Source organism: Bombina bombina, chromosome 5 (assembly GCF_027579735.1).
Source record: "Bombina bombina isolate aBomBom1 chromosome 5, aBomBom1.pri, whole genome shotgun sequence".
Classification (NCBI taxonomy): Eukaryota; Metazoa; Chordata; class Amphibia; order Anura; family Bombinatoridae; genus Bombina; species Bombina bombina.
In genome coordinates, this window is record NC_069503.1 from 923680499 (window position 1) to 923694024 (window position 13526).

Consider the following 13526-nt stretch of genomic DNA (forward strand, 5'->3'; position numbering starts at 1 on the left):
CTAACTCTTTTACCTTAGACGCCACTTTGCAGTTAGCTAGATTAGCGGCGAAAAATTCAGGTTTTGCTATTGTGGCGCGCAGAGCGCTTTGGCTGAAGTCTTGGTCAGCGGATGTGTCCTCCAAGAACAGATTGCTTAACATCCCTTTCAAGGGGAAAACGCTGTTTGGCCCTGACTTGAAAGAGATTATTTCAGACATCACTGGGGGAAAGGGCCACGCCCTTCCTCAGGATAGGTCTTTTAAGGCTAAAAATAAAACAAATTTTCGTCCCTTTCGCAGAAACGGACCAGCCTCAAATTCTACATCCTCTAAGCAAGAGGGTAATTCTTCTCAAACCAAGCCAGCCTGGAGACCGATGCAAGGCTGGAACAAGGGTAAGCAGGCCAAGAAGCCAGCTACCGCTACTAAGACAGCATGAGACGCTGGCCCCCGATCCGGGACCGAATCTGGTGGGGGGCAGACTCTCTCTCTCTTCGCTCAGGCTTGGGCAAGAGATGTTCAGGATCCTTGGGCGCTAGAAATAGTTTCTCAAGGTTATCTCCTGGAATTCAAGGAACTACCTCCAAGGGGAAGGTTCCACAGGTCTCAATTGTCTTCAGACCAAATAAAAAGACAGGCATTCTTACATTGTGTAGAAGACCTGTTAAAAATGGGAGTGATTCATCCTGTTCCATTAGGAGAACAAGGGATGGGGTTTTACTCCAATCTGTTCATAGTTCCCAAAAAAGAGGGAACATTCAGGCCAATTTTGGATCTCAAGATCCTAAACAAATTTCTCAAGGTCCCATCGTTCAAGATGGAAAACATTCGGACAATTCTTCCTACCATCCAGGAAGGTCAATTCATGACTACGGTGGATTTAAAGGATGCGTATCTACATATTCCTATCCACAAGGAACATCATCGGTTCCTAAGATTCGCCTTTCTGGACAAGCATTACCAGTTTGTGGCACTCCCATTCGGACTAGCCACTGCTCCAAGAATTTTCACAAAGGTACTAGGGTCCCTTCTAGCGGTGCTAAGACCAAGGGGCATTGCAGTAGTACCCTACTTGGACGACATACTGATTCAAGCGTCGTCTCTGCCACAAGCAAAGGCTCATACGGACATTGTCCTAGCCTTTCTCAGATCTCACGGGTGGAAAGTGAACGTAGAAAAAAGTTCTCTATTCCCGTCAACAAGAGTTCCCTTCTTGGGAACAATAATAGACTCCTTGGAAATGAAGATTTTTCTGACAGAAGCCAGAAAATCAAAACTTCTAAGCTCTTGTCAAGTACTTCATTCTGTTCTTCTTCCTTCCATAGCGCAGTGCATGGAAGTAATAGGTTTGATGGTTGCGGCAATGGACATAGTTCCTTTTGCGCGAATTCATCTAAGACCATTACAACTGTGCATGCTCAGACAGTGGAATGGGGATTATACAGATTTGTCCCCGACGATCCAAGTAGATCAGAGGACCAGAGATTCACTCCGTTGGTGGCTGACCCTGGACAACCTGTCCCAAGGGATGAGCTTCAGAAGACCAGAGTGGGTCATTGTAACGACCGACGCCAGCCTGGTGGGCTGGGGCGCGGTCTGGAAACACCTGATAGCTCAGGGTCTATGGTCTCGGGAAGAATCTCTTCTCCCGATAAACATTCTGGAACTGAGAGCGATATTCAATGCTCTCAAGGCTTGGCCTCAACTAGCAAAGGCCAAATTCATAAGGTTTCAATCAGACAACATGACGACTGTTGCATATATCAACCATCAGGGGGGAACAAGGAGTTCCCTGGCGATGGAAGAAGTGACCAAAGTAATTCAATGGGCGGAGCTTCACTCCTGCCACTTGTCTGCAATCCACATCCCAGGAGTGGAAAATTGGGAAGCGGATTTTCTGAGTCGTCAGACATTTCATCCGGGGGAGTGGGAACTCCATCCGGAAATCTTTGCCCAAATAACTCAATTATGGGGCATTCCAGACATGGATCTGATGGCGTCTCGTCAGAACTTCAAGGTTCCTTGCTACGGGTCCAGATCCAGGGATCCCAAGGCGACTCTAGTAGATGCACTAGTAGCGCCCTGGACCTTCAACCTAGCTTATGTGTTCCCACCGTTTCCTCTCATTCCCAGGCTGGTAGCCAGGATCAATCAGGAGAGGGCTTCGGTGATCTTGATAGCTCCTGCGTGGCCACGCAGAACTTGGTATGCAGACCTGGTGAATATGTCATCGGCTCCACCATGGAAGCTACCTTTGAGACGGGACCTTCTTGTTCAAGGTCCGTTCGAACATCCGAATCTGGCATCACTCCAACTGACTGCTTGGAGATTGAACGCTTGATTTTATCAAAGCGTGGGTTCTCAGATTCTGTCATTGATACTCTTATTCAGGCTAGAAAGCCTGTAACTAGAAAAATTTACCATAAAGTATGGAAAAAATATATCTGTTGGTGCGAATCGAAAGGATTCCCATGGAACAGGGTAAAAATTCTATCCTTTCTACAAGAGGGTTTGGAGAAAGGATTATCTGCAAGTTCTTTGAAGGGACAGATTTCTGCTTTATCTGTTTTACTTCACAAGAAGCTGGCGGCTGTGCCAGATGTTCAGGCTTTTGTTCAGGCTCTGGTTAGAATCAAGCCTGTTTACAAACCTTTGACTCCTCCTTGGAGTCTCAATTTAGTTCTTTCAGTTCTTCAAGGGGTTCCGTTTGAACCCTTACATTCCGTAGATATTAAGTTATTATCTTGGAAAGTTTTGTTTTTGGTTGCAATTTCTTCTGCTAGAAGAGTTTCAGAGTTATCTGCTCTGCAGTGTTCTCCTCCTTATCTGGTGTTCCATGCAGATAAGGTGGTTTTGCGTACTAAACCTGGTTTTCTTCCGAAAGTTGTTTCTAACAAAAATATTAACCAGGAGATAGTTGTGCCTTCTTTGTGTCCGAATCCAGTTTCAAAGAAGGAACGTTTGTTGCACAATTTGGATGTAGTTCGTGCTCTAAAGTTCTATTTAGAGGCTACAAAGGATTTCAGACAAACATCTTCCTTGTTTGTTGTTTATTCTGGTAAAAGGAGAGGTCAAAAAGCAACTTCTACCTCTCTCTCTTTTTGGCTTAAAAGCATCATCAGATTGGCTTATGAGACTGCCGGACGGCAGCCTCCTGAAAGAATCACAGCTCATTCCACTAGGGCTGTGGCTTCCACATGGGCCTTCAAGAACGAGGCTTCTGTTGATCAGATATGTAAGGCAGCGACTTGGTCTTCACTGCACACTTTTACCAAATTTTACAAATTTGATGCTTTTGCTTCTTCTGAGGCTATTTTTGGGAGAAAGGTTTTGCAAGCCGTGGTGCCTTCCATCTAGGTGACCTGATTTGCTCCCTCCCATCATCCGTGTCCTAAAGCTTTGGTATTGGTTCCCACAAGTAAGGATGACGCCGTGGACCGGACACACCTATGTTGGAGAAAACAGAATTTATGTTTACCTGATAAATTACTTTCTCCAACGGTGTGTCCGGTCCACGGCCCGCCCTGGTTTTTTAATCAGGTCTGATGATTTAATTTCTCTAACTACAGTCACCACGGTATCATATGATTTCTCCTATGCAAATATTCCTCCTTTACGTCGGTCGAATGACTGGGGAAGGCGGAGCCTAGGAGGGATCATGTGACCAGCTTTGCTGGGCTCTTTGCCATTTCCTGTTGGGGAAGAGAATATCCCACAAGTAAGGATGACGCCGTGGACCGGACACAGCGTTGGAGAAAGTAATTTATCAGGTAAACATAAATTCTGTTTTTGGAAGGTTTTTTAATAAATACGGAATATATAATATGTTTTAAAACAGAACATATGCTAGGAAGTGTACGAAACTGTTACTATAACTAATTAATTTAATTTTGCTGATGGAATTTTTTTCTGATGAAATTCATATAAGTACTGCAGTTTCTGTGTGCATACATTTCCATTTTAACACTGTGTTATTATTAATTTAAAGTATTTCTTAAATACATTTTGTAAAATAATTTTTTATCAAATTGGAAGTTATAGCGGTACATAATTCTCTTTACTTAAGAGCGGCCTCTTTAACTCTTGTTTGTCCAGTCCTCTAATTTTCGTTCAGACAAATCCCAACGATCTCAATCTTCATCCAGACCCGGGCAACCCAAGAGCACTTGGAAGCCTGCTCAGTCCTGGAACAAGTCCAAACAGACAAAGAAGCCCGTCGATAACAAATCGGCATGAAGGGGCGGCCCCTGATCCGGGATCGGATCGAGTAGGGGGCAGATTGTCGCTTTTCTCAGACGCTTGGTTTTAGGATGTTCAGGATCCTTGGGTTCTGAAGGTCGTGTCTCAGGGATACCGGATAGGATTCAAATCTCATCCACCCAGGGGCAGATTTCTACAGGCTAGGAGTAAGGCAGTAGCCGAAACGGTCAGCCTATTTTTTCTTCTGATAAGACTCTGTATTTTAACCTCGGGTAACGGTACCCTATATAATCATTAATAAAGTATTTGATTTTTACCCTTATCCTTGGTGCTCCTGTAACATATTTTTGTATATTTGAATAAGTATTGGCCAACAATGAGCACACGGTAATGGGTATAGCTGCGGAGGATGGGCTACAGACTACAGATGACTGATCCTTAACCAATGGGATAGTGAGGACGCTGCTGAGCACTGAATAAGCAAAGCCATCCAAATAGGACAGGAACCAGCAATCCAGGCACTTGTGCAAGAGGTGAGCATACCTGTACGCTGCACTAAGTTAGTGAACAGAGGTTGCAAAAGGGAAGTCTTCAACAATTCAAGCACACACTCCACAAATGGTGAGTCATTTTGGACATTTTCTCTTCTTTTACATGTGTGTTTACAGTATCCCTGTTGTATTGAACTGAGGGGGGGAAGGGGACTATCCCACAGTTTCTATTGGACAGTGAATCTGATACAGGCTCCCAAGGGGACCATTTGAAACTATATAGTGCTTACACCCCACACATTCCCCAACTATTTTCTTGGTACAGAGTCCTACTCTCCAGACTGTCTACAAGACAAGAGAAGAGGACAGCCTTTTTAGATTGCGTACAGGATCTAGTCTTCTTAGGAGTAATTATCCCGGTACCTGCATCAGAAAGAGGTCTGGGGTTCTATTCAAACCCCTTCGTGTTCGTGGTTCCCAAAAAGGAGAGAACTTTTCGTCCAATTCTGTACTTGAAGTGCCTAAACACATTTCTAAGTGTCCCATCCTTAAAGATGGAGACAATAAGATCAATCTTTCCCCTGGTTCAGGAAGGACAGTTTATGACTACCATCGATCTGAAGGATGCATACCTACACGTTCCGATCCACAGGGAACATTTCCAGTTCCTGAGGTTCGCCTTTCTGGATCAACACTTCCAGTTCATAGCACTTCCGTTTTGCTTAGCTACTGCTCCAAGGATATTTACGAAGGTTCTGGGGGCTCTTCTAGTGGTTGCCAGAACCCAAGGTATAGCAGTAGCTCCTTACCTGGACGATATCTTGGTAGAGGCACCATCTTTATGTCTAGCAAGGAATCATTCAGAATTTCTTCCAAGTCTTCTTCAATCACATGGATGGAAGATAAACTTGGAAAAGAGTTCTCTTACTCCAAATACCAGAGTGAATTTCCTGGGCACAGTTTAAGACTCGGTGTCCATGAAGATCTTTCTAACCGATCAGAGACAAGCTAACAACAGCATGTCTTGCCCTCCAGGCCTCCTTGAGACCTTTGGTGGCCTAGTGTATTTAGGTGATTTGACTCATGGTGTCTTGTATGGACAATGGACATCATTCCCTTTGTCAGATTCCATCTCAGACCTTTACAGCTATGCATGCTGAGACAATGGAACGGCGGCCATTCTGATCTGTCACAACAGTTCTGGACAGCCTGTCGAGAGAGTCGCTCTCTTGGTGGCTCTGTCAAGATCACCTGTTCCAAGGCACCTGCTTCTTGAGACCGTCCTGGGAGATTGTGACTACAGACGCCAGTCTATCCGGCTGGGGAGCCGTTTGGGGTGCCAGGAAGGCACAGGGGCTGTGGACTGAGGAGTCAACTCTTCCAATCAATATCTTGGAACTCCGGCAATCTTCAATGCGCTGAAGGCTTGAACCTTCCTGGGTTCATCCCAGTTTATCAGATGCCAATCAGAAAATATAAATTTAGTGGCCTAAATCAACCATCAGGGAGGAATGAGAAGTTCGTTAGCAATGAGAGAAGTATCTCAAATCTTAGAATGGGCGGAGGCCCACAACTGTACGCTGTCAGCGATCCACATTCCGGGTGTGGACAGCTGAGAAACAGACTTCCTCAGCAGGCAATCTTTTCACCCGGGGAAATGGTCTCTCCACCCCGAGGTCTTTGCAGAAATATGCAGCAGATGGGGGATGCCGGAGATAGATCTCATGGCCTCCCGTCTCAATGCCAAACTACCCAAGTACGGGTCAAGATCAAGGGATCCTCAAGCTGTTCTAATAGATGCCCTAGCTGTTCCATGGAGGTTCAGACTCATATATGTCTTTCCTCCATTACCTCTTCTCCCTTGTGTGATGGCCCGCATCAAACAACAGCAAGCATCAGTGATTCTAATTGCTCCATCCTGGCCGCGAATGACTTGGTTCGTGGATCTGGTGGGGATGTCCTTATCTCCTCCGTGGAGCAGGGACCTACTGAAAGATGGCTCTGCCATGGAGTCTCAATCTTGTTATTTGTGTGTTGCAGCAGGCTCTGTTTGAGCCCATGCATAATGTTGACATTAAACTGTTATCTTGGAAGGTTTTGTTTCTATTGGCTATTGCCTCTGCTCGCAGGGTCTCCGAGATTTCTGTCTTGCAATGTGACCCCCCTTACCTTTTTTTTCATGCAGATAAGGCGGTTTTACGTACTAAGTTAGGTTTCCTGCCTAAGGTGGTGACAGATCGCAACATTAATCAAGAGATTGTTGTTCCTTTTTTGTGTCCCAATCCTTCTTCGGCGAAGGAACTTTTACTTTGCAATCTAGATGTGGTTTGTGCCTTGAAGTTCTACCTTCAGACAATCTTCATCTTTGTTTGTTATCTATGCGGGTAGTCGTAGGGGTCAGAAGGCCACTACGTCTTCCCTGTCTTTCTGCTTAAGGAGTGTCATCCACCTAATTTATGAGACGGCGGGACAACAACCTCCTGAAAGGATTATGGCTCATTCCACTAGAGCAGTAGCTTCTTCCTGGGCTTTTAAGAATGAGGCCTCAATGGATCAGATTTGTAAGGCATTTTACAAGTTTGATGTGTTTGCTTTGGCTGAAGCAGCTTTTGGGAGAAAGGGTTTTGCAGGCTGTCGTGCCTGCAGATTAGGGTCCGACTCTTTTTTTGTTCCCTCCCGTTATTTCTTCAGTGTCCTCTGGAGCTTGGGTATAGTTTTCCTAACAGTAAGGAGTGAAGTCGTGGACTCTCCCTGCCTTATGGAAAGAAAACAAAATATATGCTTACCAGATAAATTCCTTTCTTTCCTGGCAGGGAGAGTCCACGGCCCCAAAAGTAAGTTATTCTTTGTTTGGGCAGCTCCCTTTTTGTTTTTCTTCTGGCACCTTTATACCCTGATGTTTCTCCTACTTTTCCTCGTTCCCTTGGCTGAATGACTGGGGGGAATAGGGGAAATGGGAGGGATATTTAAGCCTTTGGCTGGGGTGTCTTTGCCTCCTCCTGATGGCCAGCTGTTGTATTTCCCAACAGTAAGGAATGAAGTTGTAGACTCTCCCTGCCAGGAAAGAAAGGAATTTATCTGGTAAGCATAATTGTTTTATTTTTTATTATATTGCATCTTCAGTCTTAGTCATGTAAGTTTAATTTTGACTTTAGCGTCCCTTTAAAGATTTAATTTTAGAGGCCCTGCATTATTTCTCCTCCAATACAAATTTACAAACTGCATCCTTTTGTATAGACATTTTATTGCTGAAACCTCAGACTTGCTTCTTGCCATTATGTCACTGAAATATAATTGGTGGCATAGCCCAGTGTTATGTCTGTGCTGTTTCATTGGATAAATGCCAGTATTGGCATACAAAAGCAGCACAGTGGGGATGCAGATTGAAACTTTGCATACTGTTACTTGTGCAGTATATCGGTCTAGTTCTGCCTAACAAAACAGTCCATCCCCAATATACCAGACAATCCCTCTCGTTATCAGTGCAGACATACAATCTTGCAGATGCACATCTAAATAAATGTGAATGTTCTTTTGCAGATTCTAGAAAGGAATGAAAAACGTAGGAAGGAAAAGCAAGAGCAAGAGAGATATGATGCTAAATTGGACGAAGAAATAAGAAACTACAATCCCTGGGGTAAAGGTGGCGGTGGTGCACCCCTCAAAGACGCAAAGGGAAATCTTATAAGTACGCACTCTGTCAGTATTTATGTTACTGTAGTTGTGGAAATTTCAATTATATTTCGGAAATTCTTTCACCCTCCAAATAATACATTTGCTATTTGGTTAACGTGTGTTTTGATATCAACTAACAGTTGCAGATATAGTATTTACTTGTACGTTAAACTTCAGCATGCTAAAATGTGTATTTGTATACATTACTCTACAGAATTATAAGTGGGACTGATAAAATGAGTTCTGTGTTTTATTAGTAAATATCATAACCAAAACAACCTCTTAAAGTGATGGTAAATACTAGCGTTTTTGAAATGCTAGGATTCACCAGTGCTACAAATAAAGGTACTTTTAATCATAAAGTATAAAAAGTTTATGCTGAGCTGAGCACTTCCGGCTGCCCACTGCAAAACGCTATTTCCTCAATGAGGTGACGTTTTCACCTCTTAGCCAATTGTGTGCTAGACATCCGGCATAATGCTGATTGGCCCGTATGGCTATTGACTAAGTGGTGGAAACATCCCCTCATTAAAAAAAATAGCATCTTGCCTTGGGTGGTCGGAGGTGCTCAGCTCTGCATAAACTCGATGCAAATAAAGGAACTTTCAGAGTGAAGTTTTTTTATACTTCATGACTGAAAGTCCCCTTTATTTGTAACACTAGTAAATCCTAGCGTTCAGAAACCCTAGGATTTACCATCACTTTAATCCTGCAAATTTTCTGTCAAAGATGTTACATTTCACTAGTGCAGCAGACATGTTATTCTAAAGCACAGCCAGAAGACTCTTTCTTCTATTGTTCTCTCTGTGGGTCTAAAGATCTAAAATTCACCTTCACATGGGCAGACCTGGTAGAATTATCAAAGAAAAGGGGCTGAACCAGGAATTCCTGGCGAGTCACAAACATAGCTCCATAGAACATAATGAAGCGCTCTAGAATGCAGAATCTCACAGAGGAAACACGTGATGGAGCACCCAACATTGACAGCAACATTTTTAAAGGGACAATAAATGCAGAAAATATTGTTACTTAATACTGCACATAGTGCTGAATTATGTAAAACATTATCTTAGCGACAGGTTTAAAAATCTGAAGATTTCCTTCTTAATATGAGGAGAGTCCATGGCTTCATTCCTTACTTGTGGGAATACAGAACCTGGCCACCAGGAGGAGGCAAAGACACATCTGCCAAAGGCTCCCCCACTTCCCTCATATCCCAGTCATTCTTTGCCTTTTCGTCACAGGAGGTTGACAGAGAAGTGTCAGAAGATACGGAGTAGTTCCTTATGAAGGGTATCCACCCTTTGAAATGGGACTGGAGTTTTAAGTAGTCTTGTCAGCCTCTCAGTGAGAGCATTGACTAAAGTTAGGGTCTGGAGATGCAGGGAGAGTCTTTCTGCGAAACCAGACAGACTCCTAAGCAATCAGTGTTGACGAGTTTCACTACCTGCTTTTATCACTCAAGTCCATGTCAGGAGCGTTGCTACAAGACTGTCACACTTGAGGAGCTGTGTTTCTGTTCCACAGCATAGATTCCGGTAAGATTGTTTCCTTTTTTACACATATATTAACGCTAGAAGACAGGGTCACAGTGTGGCTCCTTTTATCTGTATGGAATCAAGGGTTAATATCTCCTGGGGGGATTATTGAACAGTGGGGATTAATATCATACATTTTTATTTGATTTATACTGCGGTATGTGTGAGATGTTTTCTGAGGTTCATAGGCTGAGGTTGAAACATACAGGTGTCTTTCACTTTAGAGCTGCACAGCCTAACAAGTTTGGCACACTTTTCCTTAGCGGAGGAGGTCATTGGTTGCGCTCCATGTGACCCGGGTGTGGTCATAGTTTCACTTCCTACTCTCTGACTGTACTGGTTATCGGAGAGAAGTGGTTTACTCTGTAGTCATAGGAGATGGTGAGTTGCCCCAGCCATTGGGGGTATAAAGGTGCTGTTTTTATATTTTATATAACGTTTGTTATTGTTATATTAGGACATAGCTATGGAGGACTCTGTATACCTAAGACTAATGCCTGTTTATATTGTGAGGAGGTTGAGGTATACCTGCCCTCTCAATTATGTTCCACATGCCTATAAAAAGTGATTATGTCAAAAAAGGTTAACATGTTTGATACCACTGAGCCTTCCACCTCTGAGGGGTCCCCATCCTGTGAGGTGCACACCCTGCTTTCATCTCCTAATACACATACAGTTTTTTCCATAGCACGCCTGATCCTCCATCTGGAGGAGGCCTTTTACCTCCAGACTTCACTGTGCAGTTACAAACGGAGGTGTCTGCAGCCATTAGTGCTTTACCTCGCCTTGCTAAGCGCAAGCGAAAGGTCAAATATTGCTATCCTTCCCAGGGGTCATCATCTAGTTTATTGGCTATAGCTGACAGACGGTAATCTAATGATGAAGTGTGTGAACTTTCTGGGTCTAAATCGTCTGCTTCTAAGCCTCTGATTGCGGAGGAACCAGATTTTAGATTTAGGATGGAGCACTTGCGCTTTCTGTTAAAGGAAGTTCTGGCTACCTTAGAGGTTCCAGAGGCCAAACTGCCTGAAGAACCTTTAATTCCTAAACTGGATAGAGTTTACGAAGACAGGGTTGTTCCTCAGACTTTCCCTGTTCCTGTAAAGATGGCAAACATCATTAAGAACGAATGGGAGAGGATTGGTTCTTCCTTCACCCCTTTGTCTGCCTTTAAGAAACTGTTTCCGGTCCCGGATTCTCAATTGGAGTTGTGGGGTTCCATCCCTAAGTTGGATGGCACTGTCTCCACGCTTGCAAAATGCACTACTATCCCACTGGAGGATAGTTCGTCGTTCAAAGAGCCCATGGATAAAAAGATGGAAACTCTGTTAAGAAAGATGTTTCAGCATTCAGGATATTTATTTCAACCAGAGGCGGCAGTTGCCGTGGTTGTGGGAGCGGCTACCTACTGGTGTGACTCCTTTTTGGAATTGATCGAGGTGGAAGGTCCCCTCCATATAATTCTTGATAGAATTAAGGCTCTAAGGGTCGCTAATTCTTTTATTTGTGATGCAAATATGCAAATTATTCGTTTAAATGCTGAAACTGCTGGGTTTTCTGTTCAGACCCACCGGGCTCTGTGGCTGAAGTCCTGGTCTGCAGACTTGACTTCCAAATCCGGACTCATTTCCCTTCCATTCAAGGGTAAGATATTGTTTGGTCCAGGCCTGGACTCAATTATTTCAACGGTTTCAGGGGGCAAGGGTGACGTCCTACCGCAAGATAAAAAAAACAGATCTAAGGGACAATCTAATCATTTTCGTTCCTTTCGTTCTGATAAATCTCAGTGCCAGCAATCTTCTGCTAAGACCAAGACTTGAAAGCCGACTCAGTCCTGGAATAAGTCCAAGCAGAGCAAGAAGCCCACTGAGACTAAATCAGCAGGAAGGGAATCGCCTCTGGTCCCTCTATGGATCAGTAGGGGGCAGACTTTCGCTCTTCTCAGAAGCTTGGTTCAGGGATGTGCAGGATCCTTGGATCCTGGAGGTCATTGCTCAGGGTTACAGAATTGGGTTCAAGTCTCTTCCACCCAATGATAAATCCCTTCTCTCAAATCTGTTATCAAAACCAGAGAAGCGGGAGGCCTTTTTAGGGTCCGTTCGGGATCTGTCCTCCTTAGGAGTCATTGTCCTGGTTCCCATAGAGGAAAGAGGCTTGGGATACTACTCAAACCTTTTCGTGGTCCCAAAGAAGGAGGGAACTTACCGCACGATTCTGGACCTAAACTGCTTAAACAAGTTTATGAACGTCCCCTCGTTCAAGATGGAGATAAGGTCTATCCTTCCCTTAGTATAGAAAGGACAGTTCATGACCACTATAGATCTGAAGGATGCTTACCTTCATGTACCAATCCACAGGGACCACTTTCAGTTCCTAAGGTTTGCCTTCCTGGATCAGCACTTCCAGTTTATTGCTCTTCTGTTTGGCCTAGCTACTGCCCCAAGAATTTTCACAAAGGTTCGGGGGCTCTCTTAGCCGTGGCCAGAACTCAGGGCATTGCAGTAGAACCTTACTTGGACGATATTCTGGTACAAGCACCATCCTTTCATCTAGCAGAAGAACATTCAGAATCTCTTCTCTCTCTTCTTCGATCCCATGGATGGAAGATAAACTTAGAAAAGAGTTCTCTTATTACAAGCACCAGGGTAGAATTCCTGGGCGCTATAATAGGCTCACTAGTCATGAAGATATTTCTTTCAGACCAGAGACGCTGCAGGCTGGCTTTGGCATGTCTTGTCCTCCAGACCTCCTCAAGGCTCTCTGTGGCGCAGTGTATGGAGGTGATTGGTCTCATGGTATCCAGCATGGACATAATTCCCTTTGCCAGGTTCCGTCTCAGACCATTACAACTGTGCATGCTGAGACAGTGGAACGGCAATCATTCAGATCTGTCTCAACAGATCTCTCTGGACAACCGGTCGAGAGAATAGCACTCTTGGTGGCTCTGTCCAGATCACCTGTCCCGAGGGACATCCTTTTTAACACCATCCTGATGGGTTGTGACTACAGATGCAAATCTCTCTGGATGGGGAGCAGTTTGGGGAGCCAAGAAGGCTCAGGGCCTTTGGTCTCGGGAGGAGAGCTCTCTTCTGATCAACATTCTGGAACTTCAAGCAATCTTCAATGCTCTGAAGGCTTGGCCACATCTGGGTTCGTCCAAGCTTATCAGATTCTAATCAGACAATAACACCTCAGTGGCGTACATCAACCACCAGGTAGGAACGAGGAGCTCCCTAGGAATGAGGGAGGTATCTCTGATTCTGGAGTGGGCGGAGGCCCACAACTGTTTGCTGTCAGCGATCCACATTCCGGGTGTGGACAAGTGAGAAGCGGATTTTCTCAGCATACAATCCTTTCATCTGGGGGAATGTTCTCTCCATCCTGAGGTGTTTGCGGAGATATGCAACAGGTGGGGGACTCTGGAGATAGATCTCATGGCGTCCCATCTCGATACCAAGCTACCCAGGTATCGGTCGAGATCCAGGGATCCTCAGGCGGAGCTAATAGATGCATTAGTGGTGCCTTGGAGTTTCAGTCTGAGCTACCTTTTTCCGCCATTCCCTCTACTTCCTCGAGTAGTGGCTCGCATCAAGCAGGAGTGGGCATCAGTGATACTGATTGCTCCATTGTGGCCTCGAAGGA

General features: G+C 44.6%; 1 protein-coding gene across 1 annotated transcript in view; it reads left to right on the plus strand.

The window, feature by feature from the left end:
* Positions 1 to 13526, plus strand: part of CSPP1 (centrosome and spindle pole associated protein 1) — a 411029-nt gene that overhangs the window by 255197 nt on the left and 142306 nt on the right. Inside the window, exon 18 of the mRNA XM_053715098.1 lies at positions 8212 to 8359. Coding sequence (XP_053571073.1) covers positions 8212 to 8359 — 148 coding nt within the window. The remainder of the gene's footprint in view (positions 1 to 8211; positions 8360 to 13526) is intronic.